Source organism: Ictalurus punctatus, chromosome 10 (genome assembly GCF_001660625.3).
Source record: "Ictalurus punctatus breed USDA103 chromosome 10, Coco_2.0, whole genome shotgun sequence".
Taxonomy (NCBI): domain Eukaryota; kingdom Metazoa; phylum Chordata; class Actinopteri; order Siluriformes; family Ictaluridae; genus Ictalurus; species Ictalurus punctatus.
The window spans coordinates 9846766-9864334 of NC_030425.2; the positions used below are offsets into that span (position 1 = coordinate 9846766).

A 17569-nucleotide genomic window follows, 5' to 3' on the forward strand; every position below is an offset into this window, starting at 1 on the left:
TTATAACAGCGTGCCCTGTCCTCTCATACCACAGCAATTACTTTTTATTTATTTATTAATGAGCGCCACATAATGCTTTTTAACAGGTTATAGTTACATTAATGTTGGAACAACTATCAGACGACTTCCTATTATTGCTTTGCATTTTAGCAGCTATAAATATGTTTCCTCATCAGTATCTCTTTCTTTTATCTCTCTTTATGTCAACAAGAGGAAAAAAAAAATGCAGATTGTCATGTTAGTGAGAAACCAGAAAGCTCCAAGTCCCCTGTCCTGAAGACTTTCCTGTTGTGGAAAAATGATTGCCTTCTACAAAGCAGTGACACCGGAGACTCCTTCCATAAATGTTAAATAAAAGCTTCCTCAATTGTATGGTTTTATTTTCCTTTTCTTTGTTAACACATTTTTACACTAGCGCTAGGTTATGTAGATCATCTGGCATGCAAATACAAGTCATACATGTGAATGAGTTGTTACTATCGAAATGATTACGTAATAGAGCGAACATATGAATCGTTTGAATTACAGAGCGTCACTACTGTCTGAGCCACGCTGCTATAGAAAATGAATCACCACCCTCTGACCGATCAGATTCGAGGAATCCAGCAGCGCTATGGTAAAATATATAAAAGATATATGAACAACATATATACAGCTGTTTGATACATACTATTCACACTTCATGTAATCCTGCATATACAGTACAAGGCTCTGTAGTGTGTCATATACAGTTTCCTCCAGGATTATTGGCACCCTGTTATTATTTTTTAAAGTAATGCAATTTCTTCTGGAAACATTTGGCTTCAAAACAATCAGCAACCACAATTCCATGTGGTAAAGCCTCTTTTGGAGAGAATAAGAACACTGAGCGTCTTCCTGTAAAAGAAGGTATATCCACAAAGCACCGGTGTAGCTGCAGATTTTCATTTCAGCCAAGCAGGAGTTACACCTGATTCCATCTGTTTAGTCAATCAATCTTCGGCTTCAAACAGCATAATAGTCTAACATAATAGTCTAACACATTTTTAAAAAAAATTTATTTGTAGGTTTGTGCATTGAAATGTAGTAGTAGGCCCTGCCCAATCAAGCTGGTGATGGAAAAGCACCAGTGGCAGCAGGAGAGGAAGATGATGAAGTACTACTACTTTTTCAATGCACATGCTGAAAGATATTTGTGCTTCTGTGATCATTTCTGGGGTGATTTGGGTGTACTTTGGTGCCATTATATTGCTGAAGGATTCATAAATTTCCAAGTGTTAACCTCTGAGGAAACCAGTTTTCTTTTTGGATAAAATATCCTGCTCATGCGTCCTGTTCCAGACTTTTGAAACTATTCTATTATGGTTGTGACTGTAATTGAAGGTATGTTGTATTTGTATATACATTACCTGCAGGTCTATAACTGTCTGTTTTGTCTTGAACGCCTTTGGGAATATATGTGTTTTTCAATATATGTGTTTTTCAACATTTCAATTTATTTTAAATGTCCATAAGTGCTGTCAATAAGATTTTGAGAGAAAATGCTAATAATTTTTTTTTTTTTTTTTTTTTAAATCCTAGAATGATTTTTGGGTAGAGGAAAGTGTTGAGTGGACAATTTCAATAAATACGTGTAGTTTATTTTACACAGTAATTGTTTTTTGCTAGTTTTCTTGAAGGTTGCCAGTAATTCTACAGTTGACTGTTGGTTTCAACAATATTTCAAACCCATTATAAATACTCTCTAGAGGGCATTGTTTTAATCCGGCTAAGCAGAACTACTGTCCGATACTTGCTGTGAAAATATGAAGCTGGTTAACGTGAACAGGAAGTGTAAGTAGCTGTGTATGCGGTAAGGCAGACCAATGCTGCGCTGCAATAAGCAAGGCGAGGGAAGTATCTCAAACAGGAAGTGTCTGTTATTCATCAGGGCCCTGAAACATACAGTCGATGCACAGTGAGCAGTCAGTTGTAGCACGGAAAAATTCAGCCAATGGCCCACGCGCGGGATCAAAACGTTGGCCAATCTATGGGCACCAACATTGCTCTCCAAAAGCTGGACAATTTCGCCACTCGTTTTTTTTTTAACATGCACCGCAAGGGAAAACACGATAAAGAGAGTGACGGGCCGCATGTCTCAGCGTACACCCACAGTTGGGATGAAAGAAGTAAGTGAAATCAAGCAGATCTGGCAGTGCAGGTCATGTTCTTTTAAACAAAAATGGTTGGATAATTATGTGATATACAAAAGGGCAACTCGGTTACCTGCTTTTAGAGCTGGACGGAAAAAAAAAATGTAATGAATAAAACTATCAAGCAAGTTTTACTATGAATATTAGATTTCAAGGTATATTTGGCTCACAAAAAACGACTTCCTTTCTAGACAGGAGGCTAGACTGTACAGAAAGTGAAAGAATTGAAGCAACGATTTAGTCAAAAGTGACATTTTGTTCTGTTCACTGAATATGAATGTGAGGTTAGTTCGTTTTTAATTCGTGGGTGCGAGACGACCACAGACTGGAAGTTCATCATACCTTTACTTTGCATTATTCTTTTATCTAAAACTTAAAGCTTATTGATGTACAAATTATGTTTTGTAGATAATGTCAGGAATATATGTAATGTCTACTTTTGGTTTATTTCAAATATTGAAGAATATACTTCAACCGCCAGCTGATATCATTATAGGTTTTACAGCAACTGACCAGTAAGCAGCTGTGCTTACGCTTAAACTGCCACTCACTGGGACTTCAGAGTATTTTCTTGTGTTATATCTTCTCTTTTATATATGTATCTTTTTTATTGATTTATTTATTGTTGTCCTTCACAGCCCCCTCATCACTTTTTACACCTTGTTATAAGCTTTACATTATTTCAAATGTTTATAATCAAAGGTGAAATCTGTACTGTCAGCTGATCTGTAATTTTCTTCAGGAAATGCATGTACTCAGTCATCTTTTTTTTTTTTTTGAAATCCTCCTTTGTATACGCTTGGTTAGACCAGTGGTTTTCAAAGGTCGCGCCGCCAGGGGGCGCCCGGGGGCCTCAACAATTTGGTGTGAAAAATAAATTCCCATTTCTCAGAAAACCACAAACACACAATTCCTAATGTAATGTAAAGATGTAATATGTAATTATTAATTTTAAAAAGGGGTCTATATTCAGAAGCCTGTATTTTTTATGTGTTTTTAAAGACACCTTGCAAAAGGTGGGCCTTGGTCAAATGTTAATGCTATTTGGGGGGCCTTCCCCTGGAAAAGTTTGGGAACCCCTGGGTTAGACGATAAGCACTGTAAATTCTCTATTTTCTTTCTTTCTTTTTAAATAGTAGAAAACTGTAATTTAATGTTTATTTGTTTTTTGTCACTGCTTCTCTTCATCACATGTTCCTTCAGTTTTTACAGTGGTTTTCTCTCTTGGTTGCTTTAAAGGTCTGCTATCACTTCTCATTTGAGACCAAGTGCTGATTAACAAAATTCAGGACTGAGAGTATAGTCTGAATGCATATGCTAGAGTTTGTTCATGGTGTCTCAGACTAGCGCTCTGACTGACTCTGACTGTTTTTCTGTGGTTAGCACAGTTCTATCTGCGTACAGACCGGAAGAGTTCTGTTTCCTTCTCATGCAGTCAAAAAATAAAAAAAGACACATATTGTAATAATCTATAATGGATGTCTACGAAATGCATGTTTATAGGCTGTTTTGTAGATAAAAAAGTACCTGAAGTACCTAAACATATCTTTCCACTCTTTTCCCCCTCTTCTGTTTTTTTTTAATCCACATGGGTGAATGTTCCTGCAATCCTTGGTGAACTGTAGAAGCATTTGGTATGCTCATGTTTTATACACTGCCTGGTGTTTTAGAGAATGTGATCTTAATTACAGCGTAATGCAAATTATATGAGATATGACATAGACACGAAACATATTTGCTGTATATGCACTTAGTGTACAAGCTAGATGGGATCAATTGTATTATTCTTAAAGATGAGTATTTCTTTAGCTCCCTAACTGAATCCCTGTTGACGTAGACAAGATTGGTGTCTTTCCAGCAAAACCATTTTTGTGGGGGTGTTTTGAAATAATGTAGAAGTGAAAGGGTTTGTGTGTGCGTGTGTGTGTGTGTGTGTGTGTGTGTGTGTGTCCGTGCGTCCATCTGCAGCAGAGCTGTTTGATGCAATGCATAGAATCAATCCAGAAAATCATGTCTAGGCTTATAGCAAAATCTTAACACTGCCTCCAGCATACGTTTGTTAGCCCATCTGTAAATCAGAGGTTAAAAATGATTTCTTCAAACATTATAAAGGTTATAGCTTTGTGTAATAATATTAAGCTCAATCTCATCCCGCTTTATTAGTAAACAGCCTTCTTTGTGAACCTGAAAAATATCCAGTATACTAGTCTGCTATTACTACTATGAATAATAATAAGAAGAATAAGAATGAGAATAAGACTTTTCTAAGTAACTTAGTGATGCTGTGGTGCTTAAAGTGGAATTTCATGCTGTCACAGTCTCTGAAATGAAGGGCAGATGCATTTGTTGTATAGGACAGCTGCACGTTTGTTGTGGGTTTGTGTCTACTTTGAGTTTGCATGTACATCAACTAGCTATAAAATGTTGCATTTCCTCATGGATTGCCTTAATTATGTTTATATATACAGTAGCTCACAAAAGTGAGTACACCCTCCCATTTTTGTAAATATTTATTATATCTTTTCATGTGACAACACTGAAGAAATGACACTTTGCTCCAATGTAAAGTAGTGAGTGTACAGCTTGTGTAACAGTGTAAATTTGCTGTCGCCTCAAAATAACTCAACACACAGCCATTAATGTCTAAACCGCTCTCACACTCCCTCATACTGGTCACTGGAAGTTCAACATGGCACCTCATGGCAAAGAACTCTCTGAGGATCTGAAAAAAAGAATTGTTGCTCTACATAAAGATGGCCTAGACTATAAGAAGCTTGCCAAGACCCTGACACTGAGCTACAGCACGGTGGCCAAGACCATACAGCGGTTTAACAGGACAGGTTCCACTCAGAACAGGCCTCGCCATGGTCGACCAAAGAAGTTGAGTGCACGTGCTCAGAGTCATATCCAGAGGTTGTCTTTGGGAAATAGACGTATGAGTGCTGCCAGCATTGCTGCAGAGGTTGAAGGGGTGGGGGGTTAGCCCGTCAGTGCTCAGACCATACGCCGCACACTGCATCAAATTGGTCTGCATGGCTGTCGTCCCAGAAGGAAGCCTCTTTTCTGATGCACAAGAAAGCCCACAAACAGTTTGCTGGAGACAAGCAGACTAAGGACATGGATTACTGGAACCATGTCCTGTGGTCTGATGAGACCAAGATAAACTTATTTGGTTCAGATGGTGTCAAGCGTGTGCGGTGGCAACCAGGTGAAGAGTACAAAGACAAGTGTGTCTTGCCTACAGTCAAGCATGGTGGTGGGAGTGTCATGGTCTGGGGCCGCATGAGTGCTGCTGGCACTGGGGAGCTACAGTTCATTGAGGGAACCATGAATGCCAACATGTACGGTGACATACTGAAGCAGAGCATGATCAGTATGCAGTATTCCAGCATGATAACGACCCCAAACACCTTCAAGACGACCACTGCCTTGCTAAAGAAGCTGAGGGTGAAGGTAATGGACTGGCCAAGCATGTCTCCAGACCTAAACCCTACTGAGCATCTGTGGGGCATCCTCAAATGGAAGGTGGCGGAGCACAAGGTCTCTAACATCCACCGTGATGTCATCATGGAGGAGAGGAAGAGGACTCCAGTGGCAACCTGTGAATCTCTGGTGAACTCCATGCCCAAGAGGGTTAAGGCAGTGCTGGAAAATAATTGTGGCCACACAAAATATTGACACTTTGGGCCCACTTTGCACATTTTCACTTAGGGGTGTACTGACTTTTGTTGCCAGCGGTTTAGACATTAATGGCTGTGTTGAGTTATTTTGAGGGGACAGCAAATTTACACTGTTACACAAGCTGTACATTCACTACTGTACATTGTAGCAAAGTGTCATTTCTTCAGTGTTGACACATTAAAAGATATAATCAAATATTTACAAAAATGTCAGGGGTGTACTCACTTTTGTGAGATACTGTGTATGTATGTGTATATATATATATATATATATATATATATATATATATATATATATATATATATATATGAAATATATAATGTATAATGTATTGTTCCTTTTGGATTTGTTTTGTCTCGTTTTTTTTAATGTGCTGTCAGAATATTGCATGTCTAATAAATTTACACATAATAAAAAAAAACATTGCTAACTTTTTATTTTCTTTGTTTCCTTTAGTGAAAGAATTTTTAGCCAAAGCCAGAGAGGATTTCTTGAGGAAATGGGAGTGTCCACCACAGGTAAGGGCTCTACAGTACAACACTACATATAGATTAAAAAAATAATAATAATAAATTATTTATCAGAGGTTCTTTAAAGTCTGCATATGACATTTCCACACAAGCCCTCTTCTCTTTAATCTCTGCAGAGCACAACCTGCCTTGATGACTTTGAAAGACTGAAAACTCTAGGTACCGGGTCTTTTGGAAGAGTTATGTTAGTGAAACATAAAGGAACAGAGCAACACTATGCTATGAAGATCCTGGACAAGCAAAAAGTGAGTATAATATGAGACAAAATATCAGTATTTTTAGGTGACCAGTTGAAAAGTCTCACGTTTACTACATAGAGGAGACGGGAACTTTTCGACTTCAGTGTTCACCTTGAAGATGACACTTACACGTTGTTCATTTGTGACACACACACACACACGTGTACACCACATCCAGAGTTTATTCATTTGAGTAAATTTACTTTCAGTTTGGTGGTGTGTAGAGCTGATGCGGGAATGTGCCTCCACTGTAAATGAACACTGTTAAAATCCTGTCTATTAAGTATTGAGACTTGTGTTAAGTTCTTCTATTCTTAATGTGTTGAAATATAAAAATATAACTTTATTAGTTATTATAGATTAATTGATTGGTAGTTAAATATTAAGAACTGAGCGATAACAGATGCCTATTTAGATGACTAAACCCTCCATGACATATTTACTAATTTACAAATTACATTTACAAATGTAATAATTTGACTTATATAAATGTTCTATTATTCTTTTAGGTTCTCTTATTTAGATATGATCATTATATTAATGGCCCCTTAAGTAACATTATTGGCTGCATTTTGGTTACTTAATTGTGGTTCATTAACTATGGCCTTAAGCGTTAATAAACAATACGTAATGTTAAAGTAAGTAAACAAATGCATTTATCAGTAATCGTTTGCTTAAATGTTAACGACAGATGAGAGCTGGTCAGAATTTGTGGAGCCAAATTGCAGAGAAAGATTAGTACAATTAGTGTTATGTACTGTGTTTGTTATTTATGGTGTATTCATTCTGAAGTGCGTTGTTTGTTAACTGATGTATGAAATACTGTCATTTAAGAGAACCTTAATGTAAAGGTCTACTGAAAAAAATTCTGATGCATCACAATTGGTATTTGAAATATTTTGTATAATATTTGTAATATTGATGCGTAAGTCAAAAGTAGCATATATTTTAATCAGCATACTTTAATGCTTAGTATTATGATATAATAATGTATATTTTTATAATACGATTATAATACAATATTAGTTCGCCTGTACTTTTATATTGCCACAGACAGAATAAGCATGGATGTTAGCAGTTCGGCTACGCTATGGGTTAGGGCTATGTAAACCACAAATGGAAAAACGTCACTCTCTGTCAAAACCATTAATGTGTTAAGTTGCCCACAGTAAAGTTTTCCTGTTGTTGATCTACTGTCATGTAAAAAAAAAAAAAAAAAAAAAATTTCATGGGGTGTACTTATTTTAACATATTTGGATATTTCACATATAAGCAAACATTTGATCCTCTTTGAAAGAGTGCCTATTAATAAAGGTTATACTCTCTATGAAATGACACAAAAAATTTACATTTTGTAGTAATTTTCACAATTTAAATTAACAAAAAATAAATAAAATTTGTCACATGGAAAAAGTAACTACACCCCGACATTTATCGCACCTTCAAATCCATAAGATTAGAATCATGATCGGGTGCCAGTGATTAGAACCTGTTTAGGGAGTGCAGGTGGAACCAGTTTTATTTATACCCCTCTCATATCTAGTGTCTGGTGTTCCCTTTGCTATTGAGGTGTGTGGTGTCATCATGCCAAGATCTAAAGAGTTCTATAAGGCCTTCAGAAAAAAAGGTTGTGGATGTCTATGAGTCTGGCAAGGGATTTAAAAAGATCTCCAAATTATTTGAGATACATCATTCCACTGTAAGGAACACCATCTACAAATGGCGCAGATTTGAAACGACTGCCAATTCGTCCAGGACTGGCCGTCCCAGCAAATTCAGCACAACAGCAGATGGTCTGATGCAAAAAGAAATCTCCAAGAACCCCAAAATATCATCACAGGATCTGCTAGTAAGTCTTGCAACTGTTGGTGTGAAAGTGCATGCTTCTACAATCGGAAAGAGATTGCACAAATTTGACCTACATGGGAGGTGAGCCAGGAAAAGGCCTTTGCAAGGATTCGGAATTTGATGGAGGCAAAGTTGGAGGCTCCTGCTGATTTCGATTAAAATTGTAATTAATTTGCGCTTTTCGGTCATACAATATATTTTGACTTATTCTACTCTGTTTCCTTGTTTGCAATTTTAACTTTGTGGTACGTTAAAATGTCTGGAAAGAACACGAAAACCCGTGGTAGCATTCAGACACGACTGAGGCCAAGTGTGCGCGCCGTGAGCGAGTCCCTTCTCCCCCTGTATCCGCGTCGCCGAGCGGTGACCCTGACTTCACCGCGCTCAGGCTTGAGTTGCTGGCTTTACTGAGGAAGGACATCGCCGATATTTTTAAAAAGGAGCTCCAGAAGACTCTCGGGGGTGCGCTGTCTACTATCCAGCTTGACCTGCAGGCCGTGAAGACACAGCTGGCTAGTGATAAAGTTGCTACCGAGGCTACCATATCAACACTGAAAGGTACTATTGTGGAAATGGAGCACACTCTCTCTCGCAACGATGACATAGCTCATATGAAGACTACTATCGAGTCTCTCACTGCGACCGTGACTCGATTAGAGAATAAATGTGAGGATTTGGAGTCGAGGTCACGACGCAATAATGTTAGGATAGTGGGAGTTCCAGAGGGCACCGACACCTGTACAACTGCTGCTGTAGCTGCCTTGTTGAAAGAAGCGTTTGGTCTGGAGAAGGAGCCGGTTTTGGACCGGTCCCACCGGAACCTTCAGCCGAAGCCCAAGCCTGGTGAACGACCACGAGCTATTGTGTGCAGATTCCACTATCACAGTGACTGTGTTGACATTTTACACTGTGCGAGAGAGCTCCAGTGGATTAAAGTGAGGGATTTGACCATCTCCGTTTTCCCCGACTACACAGCCAAGACAGCCCGGGCCCGGGCTGCGTTTAACGAGGTTCGGCGTCAACTTCATGGTATTGTGGGCACTCGCTAGGGAATACTTCACCCAGCTTGGCTTCACATTACATATAACGGTGTTCAGAAGGACTTTATTTCAGCGGAGGAAGCAGGAGACTATGTTGAACTATGTTGGACTATGTTGTTTTTTCGCTCTTCTTTTATTTTTATTTTTTGCACTCGGCCATCCAGCTCTACAGAATTCGGATTTTTATTGAAGGTATTGTCGTTGCATTACTCCACCTAGATTTTGTGGACTCACTCCTCTTAAAATTTACTTCTGTATTAATGTGCTTCTCTGTTTTGAAGCTCTGACCGGGTTAGAGTTTCTGTTTATTTAATTTTATTAGTGTTATCTCCTCGGCTTTATGTGCTACACTGTTATATTTGTTACAAGCCTTTAAAAGGTAAGGACATTATATTTATTATTGTGTGCAGACTGTTTATCAGTCTTGGTAATTTTGTTGGTTAGTTCAGTTTACTCTCAGAGTTGTTTTCACATTGTGGACAACGTTCGGTTATTGTAGGATACACTGCTGTCTCATTTGTTTACGGAGACTTTGGGTGTGGGTGTTTGGAGGATGTGAGAGTAAGCAGAACATGCCAGTGCTTTGAAGGATGTAATGTTATTTAATTGCGAATCTGTTTTTAGAGGATTTAAACCTAACATGGTGAACAAATTATATTATAGAATTCAGGCAATTTTACTGGGGTTATCTCATGCAGTGTAGCAAGTAATAATCTGGAAAGACCTTTGTAATATCACAGTCTAAATCTGGATTTAAAGAGAAGCAAATTAGTAAATGAATCACATGTAAATGAATCATACGTAAATGAATCAAATGAAAATGTATCACTTGAATATGAATCACATGAAAATGAATCTCATGTAAATAAATCTCATGTAAATGAATCATATGTAAATGAATCACATGAAAATGTATCATTTGAATATGAATCTCATGAATATGAATCTCATGAAAATGAATCACATGTAAATGAATCATACGTAAATGAATCACATGTAAATGAATCACATGTAAATGAACCATATGAAAATGAATAAATAAATTAAAGACATAATTGACCAGCTCAAGTTTTCTCATGCCTAGTTGTGTGTTACATTGTGGCATGAGAAAACTTAATAAATGTGAAAGTGCAATAAAAATATGTTGTCACTAAAATCAATTAATAATCGTGATAAATAATTGAGATCTCAATATTGATCAAAAATAATCGGGATTATCATTTTGGCCATAATTGTGCAGCCCTACAGGCAGTACATGCAAGAAAACCCTCAAACATCTTGCAACTAAAAGAATACTGCATGGAAGAGTGGTGGACAATTATGCGAAATGCCTACAAATTTTTCTTTTGCTTGATTTCAAGGTGGTGAAGCTGAAACAAATAGAACACACGTTAAACGAGAAGAGAATATTGCAGGCCGTATCTTTTCCATTCCTCGTCAGATTGGAATTCTCTTTCAAGGTAAATGGCTGGTTGGATGATCACTTAATGTCTCAGTGTGTGTAATTATTTCTTTATTCAGTCAAAACCGGTTTTAAAAATGTATTACTCTCCTGTGAACCTTAGATTTCTTCAACAATACTCTTTCATTTCGTTATGTTCATAGTGCTTACTTTAACAGTTATATTCTGGCTCTTCAGGACAACTCAAACTTGTATATGGTTATGGAGTACGTCCCTGGTGGAGAGATGTTCTCACACCTCAGACGAATTGGAAGATTCAGGTGAATAGTAAGACTGTAAGAATGTCTTGTCCCTAATAATAAACTTAATTCATCCAGTGGCTTGCTGCTTGTCTTCAGTCGAATTTGTTCATTTGTTTGGACTAATTTAATATTTTATTCTATGCCCAAAGTGAGCACCATGCCAGGTTCTATGCAGCTCAGATCGTGCTCACGTTTGAGTACCTCCACTCGCTAGACCTCATCTATAGAGACCTGAAGCCTGAGAATCTTCTCATTGATCAACAGGGATACATCCAGGTAAATCAGTTACATCCGCAGGTATAAATCCTAATCGAATTTTCTTACATCTTACAACTTATTGTTACATGCCGTAATATGTGTCTGTCAGGTCACAGATTTTGGCTTTGCTAAAAGAGTAAAAGGCAGAACTTGGACATTATGTGGCACACCAGAATACCTGGCTCCAGAGATCATCCTTAGCAAGGTTAAGCCAACAACACATTTCATGTTCAATGCTTTCATATCCATAGTAAATTTATTTCAGAGTTACTTAATAGATATTGTTCTATACTTTGTTTGTGTTTAGGGCTACAATAAAGCTGTGGATTGGTGGGCTCTTGGTGTTCTGATCTATGAAATGGCCGCAGGTTACCCACCCTTTTTTGCCGACCAGCCAATCCAGATATATGAGAAAATTGTATCTGGAAAGGTAAACAGTTGTATGCCATAGTTATCTAGAAGAATCTTTTCAGATTATTTTTGTTTTATCTCCAAAGCTTGTCCTTTTCTAATGATCACTTTTCTTTACCATGTTTTTTTTTTTTGCTTTCTTCTTTTTTTATGTTGAACCATTGAACCATTTTTTGCATAGATTAGACAACATGCACATTTTTATTTTGAACCAAATTACATAAGTGAACATTTTCATATTTTGGCTCCAGGTACGATTCCCTTCTCACTTCAGTTCCGATCTGAAGGACTTGCTGAGAAATCTTCTTCAGGTTGATCTGACCAAACGCTTTGGCAATCTAAAAAACGGCGTCAACGACATTAAAAACCACAAGTGGTTTGCTACAACAGATTGGATCGCTATTTATGAAAGACAGGTATCCCTGCTTGTTTATTTATTTCAGTCATTTAAAAAGGTTTCTAATAGGAAATCACGTCTAATGTTAAATAAATGATAAATATTTACCCTTGTTTACTTTGATTGTATCCTAAATGCTGATGTTGGACAAGTTCTTAAAGCAAATTCATGTGACCGTCACCAAGGAAATGTAATTCTGTGGAGACTGTACATAAATTAGATAAATGTTTACTCTTGGAGGAGATTTGGTAGATGAGAGAATGTGAGCTTAGAGTTCAACTGGTTCCACACCTACAAAAATTAGCACAACTCTATTAGCTAGCTAATGAATATGGTTGACTTGATCTCATGCGAGATTCATATACAATTAGAACATATAAGAGTGATGTGGTTGGAGTTCATTAATCTCATAATAAAAGGTACGAACATTACCTCTGCCCTTATTCCCTAACCTTAACCTTTATGTTCTTTCATAGAGAAATGATATGATCTTGGTATGAAATTAAATTAAATCCAACCACATCACCTTCACTCATTCAGATTCGTTGAAACTTTGCATGTCATTACAGGTTGCCTTGTAAGTAGTAAAGTTGGCATCTCATCTAAAAAAGAAATGGAATAAAACAACATAATATCTCAAAAACACGATGAGCGGAAACAATTTTACTGGCACAAACAAATGTGAATAGTTTTATTTAATTTATTTTTATACAGGGGCCAAATTCATATAGGTTGACTCTATTCAGTAGCTAGCTAATACACTGCTAATTAATGGTTAGCGCTTAGCATGAATCTGGACACTCATTTTAACCAATAATTAACAATATTTCTGCCATTTGAATGCTTTTTTAAAATACATAATCATTAAAATGTCACCACTGTAATCACACTTGCTTCCTTAGTGTTAAAATTGATTTTATGGCCCTAGTCCATTAGTGGAACACTACAGGCCAATGTAGATGGCTATTAGTGGCTATTAACAGGGGTGGGCAAGGTCAAGAACCAGAGAAAGAAAATAAAAACCAAAATCAAAAGTTTCATTTGGTATTTAGCTATGTGTGGAATTAATTCCTTACACTGTGGTTAAACATATTGGGGGAAATAAAGATGACAGCCAGACTCTCATGATTTGCTACATCATGATGTGCTACATCAAAAACTTGATCAGGAGAGAGTAAGGACTGTGGATAGACAGTCGTTCCCTACCCAGGTAATACTGTATACTCGTTCATTTCCCTTAGTCTGTATTCATGCACTTTACTAGTTAACTAGCTTACCATATGCTATTCCATTATCTACCACTTTATATAGTAATTAATTTTAATTAATACAATTTCAGGCAATGGAAACATGAGACTAGGCAGCACATTGTTGGGACATATCTCATGAACACTGATTAGACATGAATTTTGGTGTTTGGGACACACTTTGAGGCTGTTCTGTTTTCAGGTTGAGGCTCCCATCATACCAAAGTGCAGAGGACCAGATGACACAAGCAACTTCGATGACTATGAAGAGGAGGAGATCCGGATCTCAGACACAGAGAAGTGTGCTAAAGAGTTCCTGGAGTTTTAGTAGGACAAGGGTTCACAAAGGGCTCTTACATATTGGGATTTTTATTTTCCTTTACTTTGCACTCCTTCAGAGGTGAGAGTGAAGCTCCGACCATCGTGCGTGTTTAGACTGTTTCACATTTCTTCATTCCATGAGGTTGCGAGAGATTCATGAGTGCCATGATCTCTGTGCAGTTTGCACCAAGCTATAGATGAAGTTTGGCACGAAATGCAGTTTCTGGTTTGGGCTGCAACACAAAGCACCAGACACACTCTTTGTTGTTTTTTTTTGTTTCGTTTAGTTTTTTTTCCCTCACTCTTTCTCTCTCTTTCTCTCTCTCTCCTTTTTTTTGGTTAGGTTTCAAGCATCATTTTTGAAAAATGTTGTTTTCTTGTAATTATTATTATTATTATTTTTTTAACTGTAATGAATGAAGAGGCCACTTTTACTTGTGTTTAAGGAAATTATTACTATTAGTCTGTGATAATGCACTTTTTTAAAGATTGGTGCTGCTTGTTCTTGCCAGCAACATATTACATCAGTTACATGCTAATTCAGTTCTTAAGCTTTATGCTGTTCGTGACATATTCACTTCCCGCCTACATAGAGTGAATGTGTGTATGCTTGTGTATCACTGTGTGTGGGTGGTACATGTTTGTGTGTGTGTGTTTGTGTGTGTGCACGCACGCAAAATGCCTACTGAAAGTGTATTCTGAAAGATTATTATTTAGAATTATTATTATTATTATTATTATTATTATTACTAAAAGCAGTTCACAGTAACAGCCAGAGCAGAGAGTAGAAACATTTTTTTCATCTTGATGAAGTAGTTACAGTGCTCATTGCATTTGTACGATTGATACGCCAGCTAGGCCGGTCATGATTATAAAATTTTTGCCTGACAATTAGCTTCCAGCTAATTACGGTTTACTATTTCCTTTTATGCTACTCTTCTAATAAAAGCTTAACAGTAGTGTAATTATGGCCATGTATTTGACAGCAAAAATTTGCATCCTTCAAGGTTTTAGGATGGAAAACGGAAATTTTTACTCAACTCAAACTTATCTACAGTTGCCGATCAGTTCTAAAAATCAAATGTAGGTCTATCCCAACGATAAGACAAGAATCTAAAATATAACATAGATCTAAAATATAAGGAATTTCAACAGAGAAATAGTATGAAAAGACGTTTTGCTACAATCTATAGGAGACAATATATGGCGCATATATATATATATATATATATATATATATATATATATATATATATATATATATATATATATATATATATATAAGCATCTACAGTTGTGTTCAGAAATTTACACACCCCTTGCACATCGTAATAAAAATAATAACAAAATAATAACAAATTTACACTTCTAGACCGTTTATAATAATGAAATATATAAAAACCTATTACTGAAATGCACAAGCAGGTACAATAGCAAAAACTATGGTAATGATAATTTAGCAAGAGTTAGTCTATTTACACTAAATATTACATAACAAAACCCAAGTTAAAGATTTAACACCTTTGACTGAGAATAGTGATATGAAGTTCAAGCGAGATACGATACGATGCGATGCAGCGATTTGAGTAGATTAATAAGCTAATTAAGAATAATAAGCTGATTAACTTCAGCTGACTACATACAGTATGTCTCTATGGAAACATGGTTTCATTTAAATGCTTTTATACCACTGCACTGTTGAATTCTTGAACCTGATTGGACAGAAGGTGTTGATTTCATTTTCTACAACAGCAGCTCTGACTGTAGATGCGGGTGTAATTGCAGTGACAGGTTTCTATTAATATACTCATTCTAATATATTACTCTTTCTACTTCTGTAGTAACCACTTATTCACAGGGACTTGTATGAAGGACACACCACATAACCTAAGTCTATTAAAGAACGTATAAATAAAATGTGTTATTATTTAACAAAGACATATATTTGTTGATATGGTGAGGGTTTTCTGTAGGGATATGTTTAATGTTTATTTAAGGAGTCTCAGGTGTCAGCGCTTTGAAACAGTCAGTGGGTTTTCCTCCATGATGGAGTCTTCAGGACAACTTACAGTTTTCTGGTAACATGACAAGCTGCTGTTTTTGTTTTATTAACTTCACGAGAGCGAAAAAGAGAGGCTGGTGACGAAGTGACTGTTTATAGTCGCTGTAACGTAAGTCATAACAGAAACTTGTTTTACGGTTAGTCCACAATGTTAAATGTAGATATAAACGTAAAAGTACGATACGTCATTCTTCAATACATTAAACATTGTACTCGTTGGCTACAAAAATTGCTGTAGTACAAGAGGAATAAAATACTTTACACATTCTGTTATAGGAAAATAATCAGCTTTGTGGTAAAAGTAAGTCCGATTTGCACTGCAAAGTTACACATTACACAACTACATCATTGATTATTTTTCCATAACAAGTGTTTTATTCCATATTCATCATTCATTTATCCCCAGTAAGTTTATTCTGGTCAGTGGATATGGAGCCTATTCCAGCAATACTTGACGTAAAGCAGGAATACACACCAGGACACACTTCTTTTAATCGGCTCAAATAATCTCATGATTAGGTTGTTATGTATTATGTGAAAGGCCTGCATGGAAAAGACAGGCTTTTAATCTGTGACTCCACTTTCCCGGTTCACACTGTTAGTCTTCAAGAATATCCTCCACTGTGTATTGTATGTTGCTTCATGTTTTTCTCATCACCTTATATTCCACAAAATTTGATTTCATTCATTCAATCACGAGGATCTTAGTTAGATCGCGGCATTTACATTCAGCACACAAAAAACCCACGTTATTTTGATGACTGAACTGTCTATCATTTCATATTTCTATTTCTGTTTAAGAAGTTTATTTAGAAATATGTTAGAGACGAATTATACATATAATGTTCTATTTGTTGAACCCTTCTGACTGACATTTCTAAAAAATAATAATAATAATAAAAAACCGTCATTCAAAGTTCTTACAATTTTAGTGGAAGGCAGTGTTTTATTTTATTTGAATGTTATCAGCACTTGATACTCCCAAAAACAATATTTAAAAAAAAAAAAAAAAAAAAAAAAAGATTTAGTATTTCACTTGTCAGTGTGGGCTCTAGTATGCAATGTCTATGTATTTAGTTTGTATGATAATTTGCACAATGTCATTTAGAAAGTGCGCCCCCTTTCCCCTGCATTATTAGCCTACATGTATTTTTAAGGGATGTGTCCACCTTTTCGCTGTAGCATATTTTATGTATTAAACGATACGTCACTGTAACAAATAAAGGAAAATGCTTTGTATTTCAGTGTTTTTTTTATTTTATTTTATTTTATTTTTTTATTTTTTAAAATCTCCCTTTCTGTCCTGGCTACACTACATGAATATGTAGACGTTCACTCATTCACTCACTTTCAGTAAGAGCTTTATCCTGAACAGGGTCAAAGTGGATCTGGAGACTATCCAGGGGCAAAGAGAGGAACACATCCTGGATGGGATACTGGCCCATTTTAGGGCACAATTCACACACACACAAACACATCCTGGATGGGATACTGGCCCATTTTAGGGCACAATTCACACACACACACACACACACACACACACACACACACACACACACACACACACACACACACACACACACACACACACACACACACACACACACACACACACACACACACACACACACACACACACACACACACACACACACACACA

The 17569-nt window shown here is 36.6% G+C and overlaps 1 protein-coding gene across 1 annotated transcript; it reads left to right on the forward strand.

Moving 5' to 3' along the window:
• Positions 1–1550: 1550 nt before the first annotated feature.
• Positions 1551–17148, forward strand: prkacba (protein kinase, cAMP-dependent, catalytic, beta a). Its single transcript, XM_047158160.2, has 10 exons — positions 1551–2147; positions 6309–6370; positions 6499–6627; positions 10871–10969; positions 11149–11231; positions 11363–11489; positions 11581–11676; positions 11779–11901; positions 12134–12298; positions 13729–17148. Exons 1-10 carry the CDS (start codon positions 1973–1975, stop codon positions 13852–13854), a joined length of 1185 nt encoding a protein of 394 aa, XP_047014116.1. The 5' UTR covers positions 1551–1972; the 3' UTR covers positions 13855–17148.
• The last annotated feature ends 421 nt before the right edge of the window (positions 17149–17569 follow it).

Bases quoted from the DNA above. Each gene is read 5' to 3' on its own strand.
- prkacba (XM_047158160.2), top strand. From the start codon at position 1,973: ATGGCCCACGCGCGGGATCAAAACGTTGGCCAATCTATGGGCACCAAC. The intron at 6,628-10,870 runs GTGAGTATAATA...CTTGATTTCAAG, and splicing joins AGATCCTGGACAAGCAAAAA to GTGGTGAAGCTGAAACAAAT. The intron at 11,677-11,778 runs GTTAAGCCAACA...GTTTGTGTTTAG, and splicing joins CAGAGATCATCCTTAGCAAG to GGCTACAATAAAGCTGTGGA.